Source organism: Colius striatus, chromosome 17 (assembly GCF_028858725.1).
Source record: "Colius striatus isolate bColStr4 chromosome 17, bColStr4.1.hap1, whole genome shotgun sequence".
NCBI classification, from domain to species: Eukaryota; Metazoa; Chordata; class Aves; order Coliiformes; family Coliidae; genus Colius; species Colius striatus.
The window spans coordinates 11,437,404-11,454,935 of record NC_084775.1 but is presented as its reverse complement, the minus strand read 5'-3'; the positions used below and the strand labels follow the sequence as shown (position 1 = coordinate 11,454,935).

The following is a 17,532-nucleotide window of genomic DNA, read 5'->3' as shown; positions in this document are numbered from 1 at the left end:
GTATTGCCTTTTCTCAGGCTAAAGTAAAAGAGCTCTTTATACCTGGACTTGGTGTTACAAAAAAAGACATGAAGGTAAAAGTTCAACTGACATTGCTGTGAGTTTGCAATACACTTAAACATTACACTGAAGGTACTGAAGTGAGTATTTTCTTCACTGTGTTGGAATCACTTATTTATTTACCATTCGGAATCCCAAAGTGCTGCAAACTACACAAGTTAACAGCTGTCTGCTAGTACAGTTCCTGGCTTCTACCTCCTCGGGCATATTTTTCCTGTTTATACTTGTATATCAAATGGGCCTTTGGAAAAATCCCTGATTTTCTTTTGTTCTGTTTTCTTTGTTCTGTTTCCATGCAGTCTTTTCCCCTTTGGAGATGACATGTGTGGGAAATGGCTTATTGTAGCAACAGGAGACAGAAGACAGAAACAACTGCATCATGGGTAAAACAAACATCAAAGCAAAGTGCAGGCCAAGTAGCTGGGAAAAAATTATTTCATATGTGGTATTTCAACATGTTGAGGTCCAGCATTAGTAGGGCTTTTGGCAACACAAAAAAAAGACAATTCAAAGAGTTACCAGTTTCAAAATTTTGTTGCTCTCAGTTGCTCTTTTTTGAGAAAAAAAAAAAACAAAGAAAGAAAAAGCCAGGACTAAGGACATGATGCACCTGCTGCAAATGGTGTATTGCCATTTCCACATTCCCTCCAACCGTGAGAATTCATTAAGCCTACCTGTAGAGTCAGTTTTAACTGGGCTTGAATTGCTAAGATAAAAAAGCAAGTCTGAAAGACTGTGAAAATCAAATTAGAACCTGTCTTTCATTAAGTACTAATTAACTGTCTGACAACCCACGTATAAAAACGAGAGTGCTTAGTGGTGATGTTTATTTTCACTTTATAAGGAATTGCTGTAGGTAGCCAGCCTGATTAAGTAGTTTTAACAACTCCCATGTAAAGATAATTAAGTTCTGCAGTGAAATATGAGGAATCTGGCATTAAAAAATAAACATTGTGTGGCAGATATTTTGAATGAATAAACAACACACACATTCTGCTTTCTCATGATTTACATAATGTAAATGACTGACATCTTTATATTGTTTATATTTAAATACTGCTGAGCAAAGAAAATCTGCATATTGTGTTTCTGCAGCTTTAACTCTCTGACCCACTAAAGAGTTCTGCAGGCTACAGAGCAATAAAAGTTGTCATTGTGGGTGAAGAGCTCATGGCATGCTGTAATCAGTGCTCTTAAAAGCCCTGAGCATGCTCCATCTAAGTGTATGTATTGAGTTTGTTAAGTATTTATCCATATTTATATGTGAATACTAAAATGCACATGCTGGAAGTACTTCAGCTATCTTTAAGCAGCAATATCCACACTTTCATAGTTTGAAAGCCCCTCTTTTTATCTTGTAAAAGAGAAATTGGCTTCTTAAGTGGGCTGCTGTGTTGATATCAGTTAAGTACAACAAAACTGGCTTTAGGGAGAAACTGACAACCTAAATAAAACAAAGAGATATTTGTATTATTTATGCTTAGTATTAATGTTAACGCTGTCACCCATTTCTACCTGGAATAACAGAAAGCAAAGGCAAAGAACTTTACCCCTGTTCTATTTGTTCAGTGCTGGTACTGAAAAATTATAAATTACCTCATGAGACCAGACTTGTCGTTTGTTATCTCTTGTCCCTTGAAGTCAATGTCTCCAGATGCATCACAGCCATCTAATCTTTAAGCAAAGGCACACTTAAAAGCAGCAGCCTTGCTGCTGTCTAGACATCTTGTCTTTCACAGAAGCCTGGAAAAGCTTGCTAGAGTTAATTCCCACTTAAGGCTGCACGCTTCCAAGTCGTAAGAGTTGCTAGTTCTGTTGTGAACTATCTAAAGTACAAGTTGTGCGTGTCTGTAACTATCATAGCAATGGAATCAGCGTTGGTACTTACAAAAAGTCACTTTCCCCCCCCTCCCCGTTTGATCTGCGGAGCAACGTATGGCAATGGAAGGATGGCTGCTTCCCTGTTCGAACTGCACTGTGTCGAGTCATTCCTGCCGACGGCTTCGGTGCTACACACGTTGTGTCCCTTGCCCACAACTTCTGTCAGCATTCTGTGCGGAAAAAAGCACCAAGTTCAGGCGGCATCGTTGTAAATGCTGCTGACAACACAAGGGCTTTATTTCTTGTTTTACTGCTCCACCTTCTGGTTCCCTTACACTCACTTTCTAAGCAAAAAGTGGAATGAGGAAGGAAATAGTTTTTTAGCGGGGAAGAATTCTCCTCTCCCAGGGGGGACAAATGCCTGAAACCCGGTTTTGCCAACAGGGAACCCCCGGACCCTGACCCTGCGAGGACCGTGCATCGCTACGCTCACCCGCAGCCGCTCTCCTGGGCGGGCAAAGGCGCTGCCTCGGCCACCGTCGGCTGCGCCCTTCGGGCCTCTTCGGCGGCGCTCGGGCCTCTTCGGCAGCGCTCGGGCCTCTTCGGCAGCGCTCGGGCCTCTTCGGCAGCGCTCGGGCCTCTTCGGCAGCGCTCGGGCCTCTTCGGCAGCGCTCGGGCCTCTTCGGCAGCGCTCGGGCCTCGGGAGCCAATCGGGAGCGGCGCCGCGTTCCCGCTTTGCGCTGCTGAACGTGCAGCTGTTGAGGAGTGGGCGTGCGCGTGCCGCGGGCGCTTTTAGGAGTGTGAGGGGCAGGGTTGTGTGAAGTGGTCGGTGTGGAGGCTCGGAGAACTGGCCTGTGGGCTGCAGGAGGGGCAGTTGAGGTTTTGCGGGAACGAACACGTGTGGCATCGTGAAGAGGGCAGCCTGTTGTGAATCGCAGGAGTACTAGCAGCAGTTCTGCGGCCTAAGGTACTGCCGAGGGGCTAGCGGCAGAGGGCTCCTCTGGGCGCTCATTTTAGCCTCACAAGGTGCTTGGAGTCTGGTAGAGGAGTTGAGGCTGAGCCCGCAGGGAAGGGTTGCTGCATGGGGGGGGGGGGGGGGGGGGGGGCAAGTATCTGGGGCCAGTTTGCTTTTTAAGGAGCTGCTCAGGTGATAAGGGTTGGTGTATGCTTCAGGTGAAGTATATGCTGCTCCTAGAGTAACATAAGAAATTAGGCTGAATTGCATCTCAAGTGTAACTTGAAAGTTACACAGTAAACCCTGAGTTACCTTTGGCTAAGGTTGCAGGTGTCCACCATGTGGCTTTTTTCACAACTAAAGAATTTGTGGTGGCTTGTGCCAGTCACTTCAGATTCACTGTAAGAAGCTCTAACTTCCCACTACCAGTTGTTGCGTTAGTGTGGAGGTGCAAGAGCAGGGAATTTTGCTGCATATTTTACTGAACCAGTGGAAATTAAGCAAGGGCAAATACAGGAGTGCTGCTCATAATATTTATTGGAATAAGGATTGGGGAGGGAGAAGAGTGAACACTAATGCTGTTATTAATTTTTTTTAGAAGATGACAGGAAGAGCTAGAGCCAGAGCTAGAGGAAAAGCTCCAGTGCAGGCGATGCCTATTCCTTCTGTAGGAGCTGCATCTGTAAGTTCCTTTTTAATGAGCACAACTAGGCCTTGAAATAGCATCACTCAACTGCTTTGTGTTTTAATATTGGGTATATATATTTGATGATGTGTGTATGTATATGTCAGGTGTATAAATACTTAAACTCCTTTTATTAAGGAAATTTTTGTGTGTTTATAAACAAATACTTCATTGTAGTATTTTATCAAGGAGAGTGGGTGAGATTTAAGGTCAGGGGTTTGCCTTTCCTTAATAATATCCTGACAGCCCTGGGATCTTTCTTGCTACAGAGGTAGGAAAGAAGATAGGTTTGTCAGTTCCAGGGAAGTTGAAAACTTGTGGTAGTATGCTGTTAATGCGATAATACCAGACCATAGTTATTTTCATGTGGACTCTTTTGGTTTGTGTACATTCAGTCTTTGCAGTAATGCTTATGGGTATATACAGATTTCTTAGAGGGTATACTAGATGTTCTAACATGGGGAGTATAGAACAGAGAGGCCTGCTTAGTTGCTGGTCTTGCATTCATTGTCAGAATGTGTGTATGGGAATCACAAGACATGTGCCAAGAACTCTTAAGAGCAAAGGAAAGGAGGAACTCCAGGAATGGATTGCTTGGCAGGCTGTGTGATACTGGTTCACGGGGTTCTGACTGTTGTGTTGTAGGACAAGACAGCCAGGCTGACTCTCTAGCTCAGGTTTTGTGATTGTCCTTGCTACTGACCTCTTGCTTCCTTACACTTAAAGCAGAGAACTTGGTTACGCCTGGAGGGACTGACTTGTGAGGCAGACTGCAATTTGGTAACATGAAACTCTGAACTGTGGGATTGTTCTTGACTGAAGGTTGTGTGTAGCACTTCTTCCAGGCATGACACTTTTTTAGTGTTATATATTCACTAGACACTGAAATCACAGAAGCAGTTTTTATGAATAAGTAGTGTGCTATTTGAAGTAGCAGAGAGTCATTAAAAACGAGAAGTCGAGAAACTTTCGCGAGAGCTTGAAAAGAGAAGATTTGCATTTACTTCTAGTTAAATGAATAATAGCTTAAAAAAATCCTGAACAGCGTTATTTTGAAATTTGATTGTGCAGAGTAATAACTCTGCCACTTAATATAGGAAAAGAGATTTAAAGCTATGTAACTGTTAGGTGTAGGTATTTGAGTATTTTGTACTTGGGTAGTGACTTTGTTTTACTGTACTCTTGGCTGGTTTTTCAGCTGTGATACGAGAACGTGTTCCCAACTATTGTAGGTTCAACAGACTTCACCAAGTCAGGAACTGAAGCTGCCAGCAGCAGGAGAACCTGGTAGCCGTGGACGACAGAGGGGCCCTCCGATTCAACCCCAAGGCAGGGATGAGAGAAAGCCAGAAGGTCAGAAAGGGTGGCAAAGTTCATTGCCCACAAGAGCAAGTGTTCTGAAAAGAATGCAGTTAAAACACTGTTTAGATTGCATTTCTATTTTTCTTTTCAAAATGAGTTGTATTACTTCAATTTGGAGAAGCTCACTGTAGATAGCTTGTGATGATAGTATTGTCATTCGGAGGTGCAATATAACTGAGGCAGGAGTCTTTAAAACTACCTGAAGTGTGTTCTCCTCCATCTGTACCATCTCCTCTATCACAGTAGTTTTGAAAAAAATAAATTAGAAAGCAGTTGGCACAATGAACTGCATGAATAGCAATAGCTAAATTTCTTGATTTGTAATAAAGAAATTAAATTCTTACCTATTTTGCAGTGCAGTATACTTAAACATTTAAATGCTCTCTGGAGCTGAAAGATCTGTATTTGCAGAAGGGAATACTGATATGTAGAGTTTTTCATCTGGCTAGTGAGCTGTTGTATTTGCCTGCTAGCTAACTGTAAAGCTGAGATATTACCATGTGTTACCCGAATGCTATTTTTAAAATGAGTTTACTACATAGCAAAACCTGAAACTTTATATTATATTTTATTTATAAGTATCTTCTCTTAATGTTCTATTTATCTAACTTTAAAAACTGAATTGTATGTAATTCTTATTTGTATATAACTTGATTGTAGTTCTTCTTTTTCCTTGAATGTCAAAACAACAGGATTACAGATTTCTGCAGGATTTCAGGAATTGTCTATAGCAGATAGGGGTGGACGTCGTAGGGATATCCATGACCTGGGGGTAAATACTCGGCAAACCATAGAACATGTGCAAGAATCAAAAACAGGTATGTTCAGATTGGACTACAGACATACAGTTTTGCTTTGTTTGAGCTTTAGTATCCTCTAGAGAGACAAATAAAATCTTTATTGTGTATTAGAAAAAGATACAAGTTCTTTCTGATATCTGAAGAGTAAAGTGACATGTCTGATGGCAAAATGCTTCAGGCAGAATTTGTGTAGCATTTTAAATTGTAGCTGTTTAGATGTAAGTGTGCATTCCTGATGTCCACTTTTTCAAGCAGGACTCTCTGGACTCTGTAGGTTTGCTTGTGGCAGTTCTGGTTCGTAAACCATGGACCTCATCAAATCTGTAAAGGTCTCCTAATAAATGTGCAATTTGAGACCTCTTTTGCTGAAACTTCTTAGTCTAAATAAAAGATGATTCTTTCCTGGTGATGAAACCAAGCATATGAAAAGACGTAAAAGCAGGCTGGCTAGAACAAAATCCTCTTTGAAGTTCAACAGCGCAGGTTCTTTGTCTACAAAGGAAGTTTTATGTTCTGGTGGAAATTCATCTCTCTAGTATCTGGTACCAGTCTTTGGGAGACAGTTTCCTGATCTAGATGTTTGCCTTATATGATGTGAGAGTTTTTCTGACAACTGAAGAAACTATAAAAAGCTCCAATAAGTGAATGAGTTTCTACTCTGTGTGTGTGTGTGTGTATACTAACACTGTGCCTACATGAGCATTTCGTAGAGCTTACCAAGCTAGAACAGGTGTAGAACACAACTGATCTAATCTTTGAATGCCTTAGTTTTTTTAATTTCTCAAAGCTGTTGAATTACTGGAAACCAGTAAAATCTTGTAATTCCCCAAATGTTTGCATCTCATTTTAGGTATTTCAGGTGCTAAGATAAAATTAATTTCCAATTACTATCGCATGCTATCTCGACCCCAGTGGGTTTTATATCAGTATCGTGTTGACTACAGTCCCAATATGGAAGGACGCAACCTTCGATCAGCTTTGCTTTTTCAGCATCACGAGCTGCTTGGAAAAACACACGCATTTGATGGATCAATATTACTCATGCCAAGACAGCTAGAGAATAAGGTGTGATGTGAGAATGCTATTTCATTTTTAATTTGCATTTTATGACGATTCCTGTTTTTTACTGGTCCGGGTGACGTTAGAGAATTGATGTTCCGTGAGCAACATTTCTTTGGATCCAGTCTATTAGTATAAGCTAATTTGCTTGTGTAGATAAGTTTGGTAATAAACTTCTGGTTTCACTGCTTAGGTGCTCCAATGCTACAATAATCCTCCCCACAAAAGTGAGGAATACAGACAGTATTTTTCCTTTGGTTTTCCTTCTGTTTGTCTCTTTTCATAACTTCTGTATTTGAACATCCAACATAATTGAAAGGATGGATGTACTGGGTGGATATGTGAAGGTTTTAGTCGCTAGGAGGATCTGAGGTGGTCCTTATGGGCCAGCTCTTGTTTCAGCTAAGTCTTGAATAATTAATTAGAAACTTAATATACAAATCCAATCTGCACAAAGTCCAGATACAGCCATTTACCTTGAGATTTTTTTAATCTAATTTTACTTTCTCAGGTTACCAAAGTGTTTGCTAACACTCGAAATGGGGAGAAGGTTCAGATAACAATCAACCTGACTAATGAATTGCCGCCCTCTTCACCAACGTGTTTACAGTTTTACAACATCATTTTTAGAAGGTTTGTTGTCCAGCTTACATCTTTGTAAGAAATACATTAAGAACTTAAGATAGATATTTTTAGTATTACAACTGTACATTTTTGGGCCGTTGTAGCTACCTTTACTGTGTGACCAACCACATCTGGCAACATTTGATTGTGCAGTTGTATGCGTGTTTCTGGCACACGCTAGTGTGAAATGAGTCTATACCTTTTCCCTAAGCAAACAAATTCACACCGGAGTGCTAACTGTTGTAGGCAGTTAGTCTCTGCCCTATTTGCCACTTAAATCAAATAGTAGTGCTGGAGCTGGAACTGGCAAATTAACAGTTTTGTTGTAGTCTTTTTTACTTGGCCGTCGTACCTGCGCTGTTTGGTTCATCTGAAACGTAGCTTGTTTAGGTGGCTGCCTTCAGCTGGTTGGTGAAAGGTTGGTTGTATGATAACATTCTCAACTAATTAATTGTTATTAGGAAGTGTCCATGGCCTTTCTAAATGAAATTGAATAAAATGTTTGCATTCGTGACTTATCTAGTGAAATGTACAAAACATGAGGTTGTGCAGAAGGAAAGGACCACATATAGTTTGACAGACTGAATGAATAGTGGTAAATAACATACATATTTTAACTTCTAGGATTTTGAAGATGTTGAATTTCCAGCAGATTGGACGTAATTTTTACAACTCTGATAACCCTATCAACATCTCTGAGCACAGGTTTGTCAGAAAGGATACTCAGGTTTAGGAGGGGTGCAGGGAGAAAGGATGGTGTTTTGGTTCTGTGCTGGTGGTTTATCTTCTAATAGACTTAAAACCTGATATTCCTGGGAAGCACAAGACCTTCTCAGTTTCTCTTACATGTAAGATCTCATTGCCCCTTACCAATGTGTAACAATTTCCTCCAATGTCAAGAACCTTGTTTAAATGTCTATAAGTCTGAGATCTTGGAATACTTCAATTGTAAAACTCAGGAGTATCCAGTATCATTCTGAAGGCCCTTTAATCCACTGTTGAAATTGATATCTCGCCATATCCCACTGAGTAGTTAGTTCTGGGACTTATCTCCTGCCATGGCTTGTCCCCATTCCCTGCCAGGATCTCATTGGTACGGCCCATGCTTCTGATTGACCTGAGGCCTATTGTAGCAGTCAGTAAGCTAGAGTTTGACTGGGCCCTATCATGTGGCCGTGATGTACTCCTTGCCATTCACCTGGCCTACATGACCTGGCAGGTGGAAGAAACTGGACAGTGTTCTACTGAATAAACTGTTGGTCTCTTTAAAGTGTCTTGAATACTCACATGCTTTGTGTATAAGCTCTCTAAAGCTAACAGCATGAGATGGATTTCTTAGGTTTTGAAGCATCCTTTCTTTCACTTCAGTTATGTTGTGACATCATTAAATTCATCTGCTTTTTTAGTGTCTGGACAAGCGGACAGAAGAATCTCAAGGGGTGAGAAGATGATGTAGAGCATGTTAAGATCCTGTGTGTTCTCCCTTGACAGGTTGATGGTTTGGCCGGGCTTCACAAGTTCTATCCTTCAATATGAGGAAAACATCATGTTATGTACAGATGTGAGCTACAAGATTCTTCGCAGTGAAACCGTGTTGGATTTTATGTACAATCTGTATCAGCGGGCTGAAGAGCAAAGATTTAGAGATACTTGTGCTAAAGAGCTGACAGGTTTAATTATTCTTACAAAGTAAGTCTCAGGACTTATGTCACTATAGCAATCTCTTTGATTTTTTGGATTTTGCACATACTGAAGTATACAATGAAGTTTCAGAAAGCAAGAAAATGGTATCATTGTTAAGATAGCAAACCAGTGGAGGTGACAGCATTTACAAAAGTGTGAAGCACATACTAGATTAGTTGTGGTTTTGTTTGGTTTTATTACAGTTTAGCTTTTGGTAGAATTGATAGCCTGTTGCAATTGAAGACCTGAACTTATTGCTGCTGATAGGAGAAAAACTCTCAACATGAGTGTTGCTGTTAACTCCTTTGTCCCACAGTTCTATTTCTTTTCTATTTAAAATTTAAAAAAAAAAAAATTAATCTATGTAATGTTAACCTAAAAATCAGCATCTTTAAAAAAAACCACCAATTGCATTGTTTATTGAGGTACAACAACAGAACGTACAGAATTGATGACATAGACTGGGATGGCAATCCACAGTGTACCTTTAGAAAAGCGGATGGATCTGAAATCAGCTTGGTGGATTACTACAAGACGGTATGGAAACTTAACTGTCACTATGTGTTACACTTTAACTTGAAACCTTAGAGTGGTGTTAGAGGTTTACTTATGTGTGGATTTTTAATTCATAATTTTCCTTAAGGGGTTTTATTTTTAATGGTTACTGTTTAATCTGAAAGCAGTAAGTACCCTATGTAGCATGATTCAGTATGAGTAGTCAGCCTGGCAAAAATGCCAGGAGGCCTACAAGGATCATCAAGGGCAAATGGATGTGGAAAAAGATGAGGTACTGCATGCTGCCTTTGCCTCAGTCTTTACTAGCAGGACCACCATTCTGGATTCCCAAGCCCCAGAGACCAGGGAAGAGTATGGAGCGAGAAATACTTGTTTGTTTTAGGAAAAACATTCATTTTCTAATGTCAGCATTATTTTGAAGTAAACTGAGTGTTTGATGTGACTAAACTAACATACAATGTATATTTCTAATGCAGCAATATAATCAAGAAATTACTGACTTGAACCAGCCTGTCTTGATCAGTCAGCCTAAGAGGAGAAGCAGCACAATGCAAGGACCTCTGATTTTAATTCCAGAGCTGTGCTTCCTAACAGGTACTATAGCATTTTTTTCACATCAAAGCAGATAGTGTATGTACAGGGAACAAGGGAAAACCTTGATTGCTACTGACACCATGTTAGGTGTCTGCAGTAACATGCATAGTTAATAAGAGTGATTTTTCTTACTCCTTAATTTACCTTATGCTCACAAAAAGGCTTTACTGTTACAGGATTAACTGACAAGATGCGTACTGATTTTAAGGTGATGAAAGACTTGTCTACTCATACACGGCTGTCACCTGAGCAAAGGCAACGTGAGATTGGAAGACTTAGCAAATACATTCAAGGGTATGCTACCTTAATACCTTCTGTGCTACTTTGTCATGAAAAATTTGTGCAATAACTTCTTTCTTGCAGCAAAACTTTGGAAGTCATACTGGTTTTAAAACGTAAAAGTCTCAGCAAGAACAATTTCCTTTGTTTTAATTGAGATCTTGTTTTTAAACAGAGATGACAATGTTCAGAAGGAACTCAGAGACTGGGGTTTAAGCTTTGATCATAATTTATTATCCTTTTCGGGAAGAGTTGTTCAACCAGAGAAGATCCTTCAAGGAGGAAATGTGGTAAATAAAATAACTTCTAAATTCTTCTGGGTTTCTCACTGATGAAGCAAGTTCTAAAGGAAGAAAATACTACTTGTTGGTGTATAAACAAAGGATTTTGAGTGAAAATGTGGTAGGCACATCTTTGTTCAAACAGGAGACTCTCAAACTTCTTAAATTGTTTACAAATTCTTTTAAGAAACCCTTAAAGATTTTTCTGTCTTGCATTACAGTAGCATTTTTCTTTGCGGAACAATCTCTCTGTCTAAACAAAATCATTTCAGATCCACAAACTGGAAGACTAGAGATGTTTCTACCTAGTTGCCATTTATTCCAATACCTAGGCTTTCAAATCACAAGGCACTAAGTATTTATTGACCTGAAATTTGAACACATGCAGTATCTGTACAACCAAAGGTAGGGTGACACCTTAGCATGGATTTCAGTCAAGTCATACAGTGCCATAAAACATTATCTATTTGCTCTGTAGTAGAGGTCTTTTATTTTGAATGGATGCAAGATAGAAAAGGGCATTTTGCAGTATCTCCATCTGTAGATCTGTGAATTTGGTAAAGCCTTTTTTAGTTGTTATTGAAAGGATCTGATAGCTTCTTTTTTAAGAAGTTACCTTATTAAAAATATGAGAATAAGGCAATATAGTTATGTATTTGTAGCAGAATCTGTAGCAAATAAGAACAACTTGTCTGGGCTAAAAATCAGAAGATTCTTTGCAAAGCTATGAATTAAACTTTTAAAGACTAAGATTTCTTGAAGGAACTAGGTAAAGCTTAAGTCACATTATTGAAATAGCAGTAAAAGAACACATAAAAACAATTTGTTCCAGACAGAAGGGTTAGGATCTGTTCTTGAGGTACATCAGGAAGTTGTGGTATTGCTGTTTTGGTAAGGTATTGATTTTTCTTTCTCTGCTATTTCTTATTTACAGTTTGATTACAATCCTCAGATTGCAGATTGGACAAGGGAAACTAGGGGAGCTCCTGTAATCTGTGCAAAGCCTCTAGAGAACTGGTTATTACTCTACCCACCACGCAGCTGTGATGCTGCTAATACATTACTTCAGTGTCTGTTTAAAGTCACACCATCTCTGGGAATAAGAATGACTGAGGCAATCATGTAAGTGTCTTCAGAAAGCTGATGGAGAAATCACTTTATATGGTTTAAGCTAGATCTGTTAGGATGCTTAAGGTATTAAATGAGATAATAGAGTATGTCACACTGCTGACTTTGAAATATTCAATAAACCAAAGATACTTTCAATATAAAAATTGTTTGATTAGTGATTGACATTTTTACTCATGCTTTTATTTGTGAGTGCTTTCACTGGGATTAAAGCATGACAATGCCAAACAGAATTACATATACAGTGATTGAGCAGAACCTACTCAAGAGGAGCTATATTTAATATTAGAAGGAATGTGTATTTGTTTACTGACTTTAGATGTGTTCCGATTTGCTCACATTGCAAATACCTTCCTCTGAGTTACCCATGCTTGCTTTTAACTTTGAATTTCACTGCTCTTGGAAGCATAAGTGGAGCTCAATTCCTCTTAATCTTCAAAATGTCAGAATATTGTGTTAATTAATAGCTTTAAATATGACATTTCATTAATGGATAATGAATAGTTATATTTTTGCTGACATTTATCAATATCTGTTGTTTGCTTTTTTTCCTGTAAGCATTCTTTCTCTTCATTTCCAGGATTGAAGTAGATGATAGAACAGAAGCTTATTTAAAGGCTTTACAGCAATGTGTTACACCTCAGACAAACATAGTATGTATTTGAATCCATAAGTTCAAATCATGGTAATCTTGGTAACTAGTGTTTTAAGACTAGTGAGTTTCATTCTCAGAAATAAAACTCTTGGCTCCTGAATATCTATTACATGTGTACCCAGACTAACTTTCCTTCTGCAAAAGACCCTTTGTACTTTGCCTCTGAGGTATAGACATTGAAATTTTCTAGGTGTTTATTTCACTGTGAACATTAGGGTGTTTCTCTTGAGTGTAATAAACATTTCCTTAACAACTACAACTGTTACATAAATCTGAGAATGCAGCTTCTTAAAGCCATTTCTTTGTTTTTTCTTTTAAGGTAGTCTGTGTTTTTTCGAGTGTCCGAAAGGATAAATACGATGCTATCAAGAAATACCTATGTACAGATTGTCCTGTTCCAAGTCAGTGTGTGCTTGCTCGCACTTTAGGCAAGCCTCAGACTGCTATAACCGTAGCAACAAAAATCGCCTTACAGATGAACTGTAAAATGGGTGGAGAACTCTGGAGTGTTGAGATCCCAGTAAGTCTGGGTTTATTTTTAATGCTAATTTTGGTTTGTTTATCGAGCCTTATTTTATAAGTAAGCCTTTCTTCCCCCCCCAAAAACAAGAAAAGTGAGTATTCTTTTTGTAGTTTGTCTGTGAAGAGGTGTGAAGTTAAACATGAAGACACTTAATTCAAGAATTCCATGCCCATTGTCCACTTAAATGTCCTGAAGCCATGCAGTGTATGTCGTGATGTTATTAAACTGCAGGATGGAGACTATAGGTGGTTTGACATGTCTTCCCCTTCTAATACATGTTCTGTATTGATTACTTTTTAGCTGAAACAGTTAATGGTTGTGGGAATTGATTGCTACCATGACACTTTATCTGGAAGGCACTCAGTTGCAGCATTCGTTGCTAGCCTCAATCAAACAATGACAAGGTAAGATTTGAATGCCAAAGAGAGGGGAGGCAGGGACAAAAATGCCTTTTCCTTTCCTTCAACTGAAACGTAGCTTGAATGTGGCAGGCCATCATTAAAATGTCCAGATCAGTTTACTGTATATTGTTTATAAGACCTTTTGCAAGCAGGTTTTTTTTCAGTGCATCACTTAATGAATGGCTTTGCCCTCCTTCTACAGTGTTTGGGAGAGAGAGCACAAATACTGGGGCAAAGGCTAGGATTAAGAGGGTATCAGGGTGACAGGCCCTTCAGCCTTTTGAGATGACTTGTGGGAAAGCTTTTTGATTGAGAGGAACTACACGTGGTGCTAAGGCATTTGTCTGCCATAGGGGCTTTGCAAGGGAGCTATGCTTACGGTACACAAGCTCTTGATTGTCTCCCTTGAGCCACAACAGCCATAAGGACTAGGTGGTTGTAGCCATTCTCAAAACAACCTCACTGAAGTGAGCCTGGGCAGTGCTTTGAAGGTCATTGCTTATTTTCTTCTTTCCAGATGGTTCTCCCGCTGTGTCATTCAAGGGCGTGGACAAGAAATTGTGGATGGGCTCAAAACCTGTTTGCGAAGTAAGAGAGGGCTTTGAGCTCCTGTTTGAGTCGGGTCAAAGGGATGACAATTTAGCTTCCTGAAATCACTCCCGTCAGCTGCTTGAGGGGAGGTGTCAGCAACTTGATCTTGGAGAAAAACATTACAAATAGTTGTAAATACTGCTGAAAATTGATAATGTTTGACAGTGCTTTAAGAGAGATAGATTTAAGGAGTGACAGCTCCTTGCTGTGAGAGACTAGCACAGTAGATAGTCTTCTTAGGTAATAATTCTTTTTGTTGGTCCACAGGTAAACTAAAACTCGTTTTACAGGTGCTGTTTGTGTATCACAAACCTGTAACCTGTTTTGGGTTACTGAAAGACTGAGGACCTTGGGTTCCAAAACTTACTGCTGTTTTTCCAGTTATGGAGACCCAATTGTTACTTAGGAATGCATTGTCATTAGAGCTAACAGCTGGTGCTCTTTGGGTTTTTTAGGTGCTCTAAGAGACTGGTTCAAGTGGAATAAGGCTTTGCCCAGTCGTATTATTGTGTATCGTGATGGCGTAGGAGATGGACAACTAAACACTTTGGTTAATTACGAAGTGCCTCAGCTTCTGGAGTGCTTGAGGACTATCGGAACAGACTACAAGTAAGTCTGTCCCCACTAACCACATTTTAAATATTGCTTTCTGCTCCGAAGGGTCTACCTATTGTCCAATCACTTCTGCAGTTTTTAACATTCTGCTTTAAAACTTAACTGCAGTGACTTGGTTTCTTAATCTGCTATGAAAAGTGAAGATATTTCCTGATGCTGCAGGCAAGTGAAGCCCAAAGCAAGTCATAAAGAGTAGGAACTGATGTGCTTACTGTTTCTGTTCAGCTTCTGCTAGTGGCTTGCTCTTTAGCAAAACAACTGTTAAAACACAGTGGTTTTTATCAGAAAAGATGAGGCAGAGAGATAATAAAGATTAGATCTGCATGTAGAAGATCCCTTTTTGGTCCGTTTTGTGTCTCCCTACAAAGTCCAATATGAGTTGGGTTGTTGAGAAATGGTATCAACGTTGCATGTGAACTTAAAAATCTACAGTTATGAGCAACACCGTTTAATATAAATCAGTGAATTAGTGAAGGCTTCCATTAATGCACTGGAGAACTCTAAAATTGCTTTTCAGTTGAAGCTCTAGAGAATCTGCTCCTGAAGTTCTCAGTGCTGCTTTTTCAGAGTAGTTTTGTTTTTTTCTTTTGTTTTAGTCCAAGAATTACTGTGATAGTTGTGAAGAAACGAGTACATAGCAGGTTCTTCGCAGAGGTTGGTGGAGGACTTAAAAACCCACCCCCTGGTACTGTTGTTGACACAGAGATTACCAGACCAGAATGGTGAGTACATAAGTAACACTCCTCCTCTTTACTGGCAAGCTGGCAACAAATGGTATATACCAGCTATTAAATTGATTAAGAAGTAGAGTAATACCTTGTACTTTGATGTCCTTTTAAAAAGAAACCATAGTGAGTGTGCAATGACAGAAATGAACAAGCTGAAATAGTTTAATTCATTATGCAATAGTTCCTGGTTCCTATCTGCAGTACTTGTATACATCAGAGTATTACATATGTTTTAAGTAAGCACGTGATTCACTCTTGGGTGTTTCTTTTGCTTTTTTTAAAGGCTTAGTACCAGATGAGTGCTTATTGGTAGTGTCACCCTCCTGCCCTTAAATCATACTTTGGATGTAGTCTGGACTTTGTACATGTATTTTGTGATTCTGTAAGGGCATGTTTTAATGAGTGAGTGTTGGAAGTATTCCTAGGTGGTTGAGAAGTCACTAGGAAAAGACTCAGAATTGTACAATTACATATATAGGTAAAACATGAACCCAGTGGCTTGGCCTGCTGCTAGTGTTGAATGTTTTTTGCAAGACCTGTTCCATATAGGCCTACTTTTGGGGTTTACTCACTATGCATAAAGTGACTTAAAGAAAATGAAGTAAGACAAATTGGTGGAGATTTGCATATTTCTAAGAAAAGCAGCCCTTTCTATATTGGACTTCTGGGGTTTTGTGTTTCTGTTACAGGTATGATTTCTTTATTGTGAGTCAGGCAGTGAAGGATGGTTGTGTTGCACCCACTCATTATAACGTCATTTATGACAACAGCAAAATGAAGCCAGATCACGTACAACGTTTAACCTACAAACTTTGCCACGTATACTATAACTGGACAGTAAGTACTTCCTCTGGCAAATGCTAACATTCTTCTTCTGAGATAGTGCCTTTCTCTGCAGTAGCAACCCATGAGAATGTAGAAAAAGCTGTTCTTGAAACATTCCTGCAGATCCAGAGAGCCTCTTGACCCTGAGTGATGCTTTGGGAACTAGACATCTTATAATTACATGAACTCTCTGAAGTCTGAAGATGAATGTAATCTTTATTCTCAGCAGAAAACACTTGCAGTTTTGGATATTATTCCCAACATTTTGTTTTGAAAGCAATCCTGAAGTAATTACTTCTGGCCTGCAGAAATACCTGGTTCTCTGTGTGAAGATGGAGCTGTGTTCCTCCATTTCCCTCAAGGCTTCTCTTCTTGCATCCCAAGATAAGGACACAGCCCACGTGTGCCTGATGTGCTCTAGACGTGTCAGTTTAGTGACAGCAGCTATTTCACATGACTTAGTTGTGTCCCACCTGTGAAATCCAGATGTTAACCTGTCTAGGGGGCTTTTTTGGAGTGGGGAGAGGAAAGGAGCTGTAAGGGGATTTTTGCATCTGGCTTTCTATACAGCAGTCTTTTGTGTATATAATATTGTTTACACACATTGAGGTAAAACACAGGGAATACACATTTTACATATTTCCAGGCTTTTGAATTCCAGGACTCTGTTACAGTGAATGCATGGCTCTTAAATGACTTGAAAATAATTCCTTTTTTTCCTTCTTCTTTTGCAGGGTGTTATCAGAGTACCTGCTCCTTGCCAATATGCCCATAAACTGGCTTTCCTTGTTGGGCAGAGCATTCATAGAGAACCAAACCTGTTGCTTTCAGACAGACTTTTCTATCTTTGAGTTACCAGTGAGGAAAAAAAATCCTATACTTCTTTTCTGGATAATGTAGAACTGTCTTGGTGTTTATATGGTTTTTGGTTTGTGTTTTGGATTATTTGTTTTTGCTTGGTTGTTTTTTTTTCTCAAGTGTCATCCAATGGGACAGAGTTCAACAACTGCACGTGTTTATTTTTGTTGTAGCAGGAAAAAGCTTGAGACAGAAGATCTGCATTTTGAAGAGATCTCTGCTTGCTATAAAAGCTAGGCAATTTTTTTAGTTCTTTCTGGGTTTCTCCACAAAAGATTATTAGTGGTTTTTTTCTTTATGTTTTGAGGAAGTCTTAGAATTTTTTTTAGCATTACAAGCTCTACAGTTATGGTGACCAGAATCTGAACTTCTCCAGTAACGTGTTTAACACTGTTGAGTTTTTCAAATGGCAATTGTTAACTTTCTCGGTTTTCTTGGCTGTTAAAATGAGAGTGAAGTTTTGTCTCCTAAGCTGTTTTGTATCAGAAA

At 39.3% G+C, this 17,532-nt stretch overlaps 1 protein-coding gene across 1 annotated transcript; it reads left to right on the top strand.

The window, feature by feature from the left end:
* Positions 1-3,437: 3,437 nt before the first annotated feature.
* PIWIL1 (piwi like RNA-mediated gene silencing 1) lies at positions 3,438-17,036 on the top strand. The gene is made up of 20 exons (XM_062010336.1): positions 3,438-3,518; positions 4,754-4,874; positions 5,576-5,701; positions 6,534-6,748; positions 7,254-7,375; positions 7,991-8,071; positions 8,858-9,055; positions 9,475-9,586; positions 10,042-10,159; positions 10,336-10,453; positions 10,614-10,728; positions 11,654-11,841; positions 12,428-12,500; positions 12,822-13,022; positions 13,326-13,429; positions 13,944-14,014; positions 14,473-14,626; positions 15,229-15,354; positions 16,050-16,197; positions 16,920-17,036. The coding sequence occupies exons 1-20, from the start codon at positions 3,438-3,440 to the stop codon at positions 17,034-17,036; spliced, it is 2,589 nt and encodes an 862-aa protein (XP_061866320.1).
* Positions 17,037-17,532: the final 496 nt, after the last annotated feature.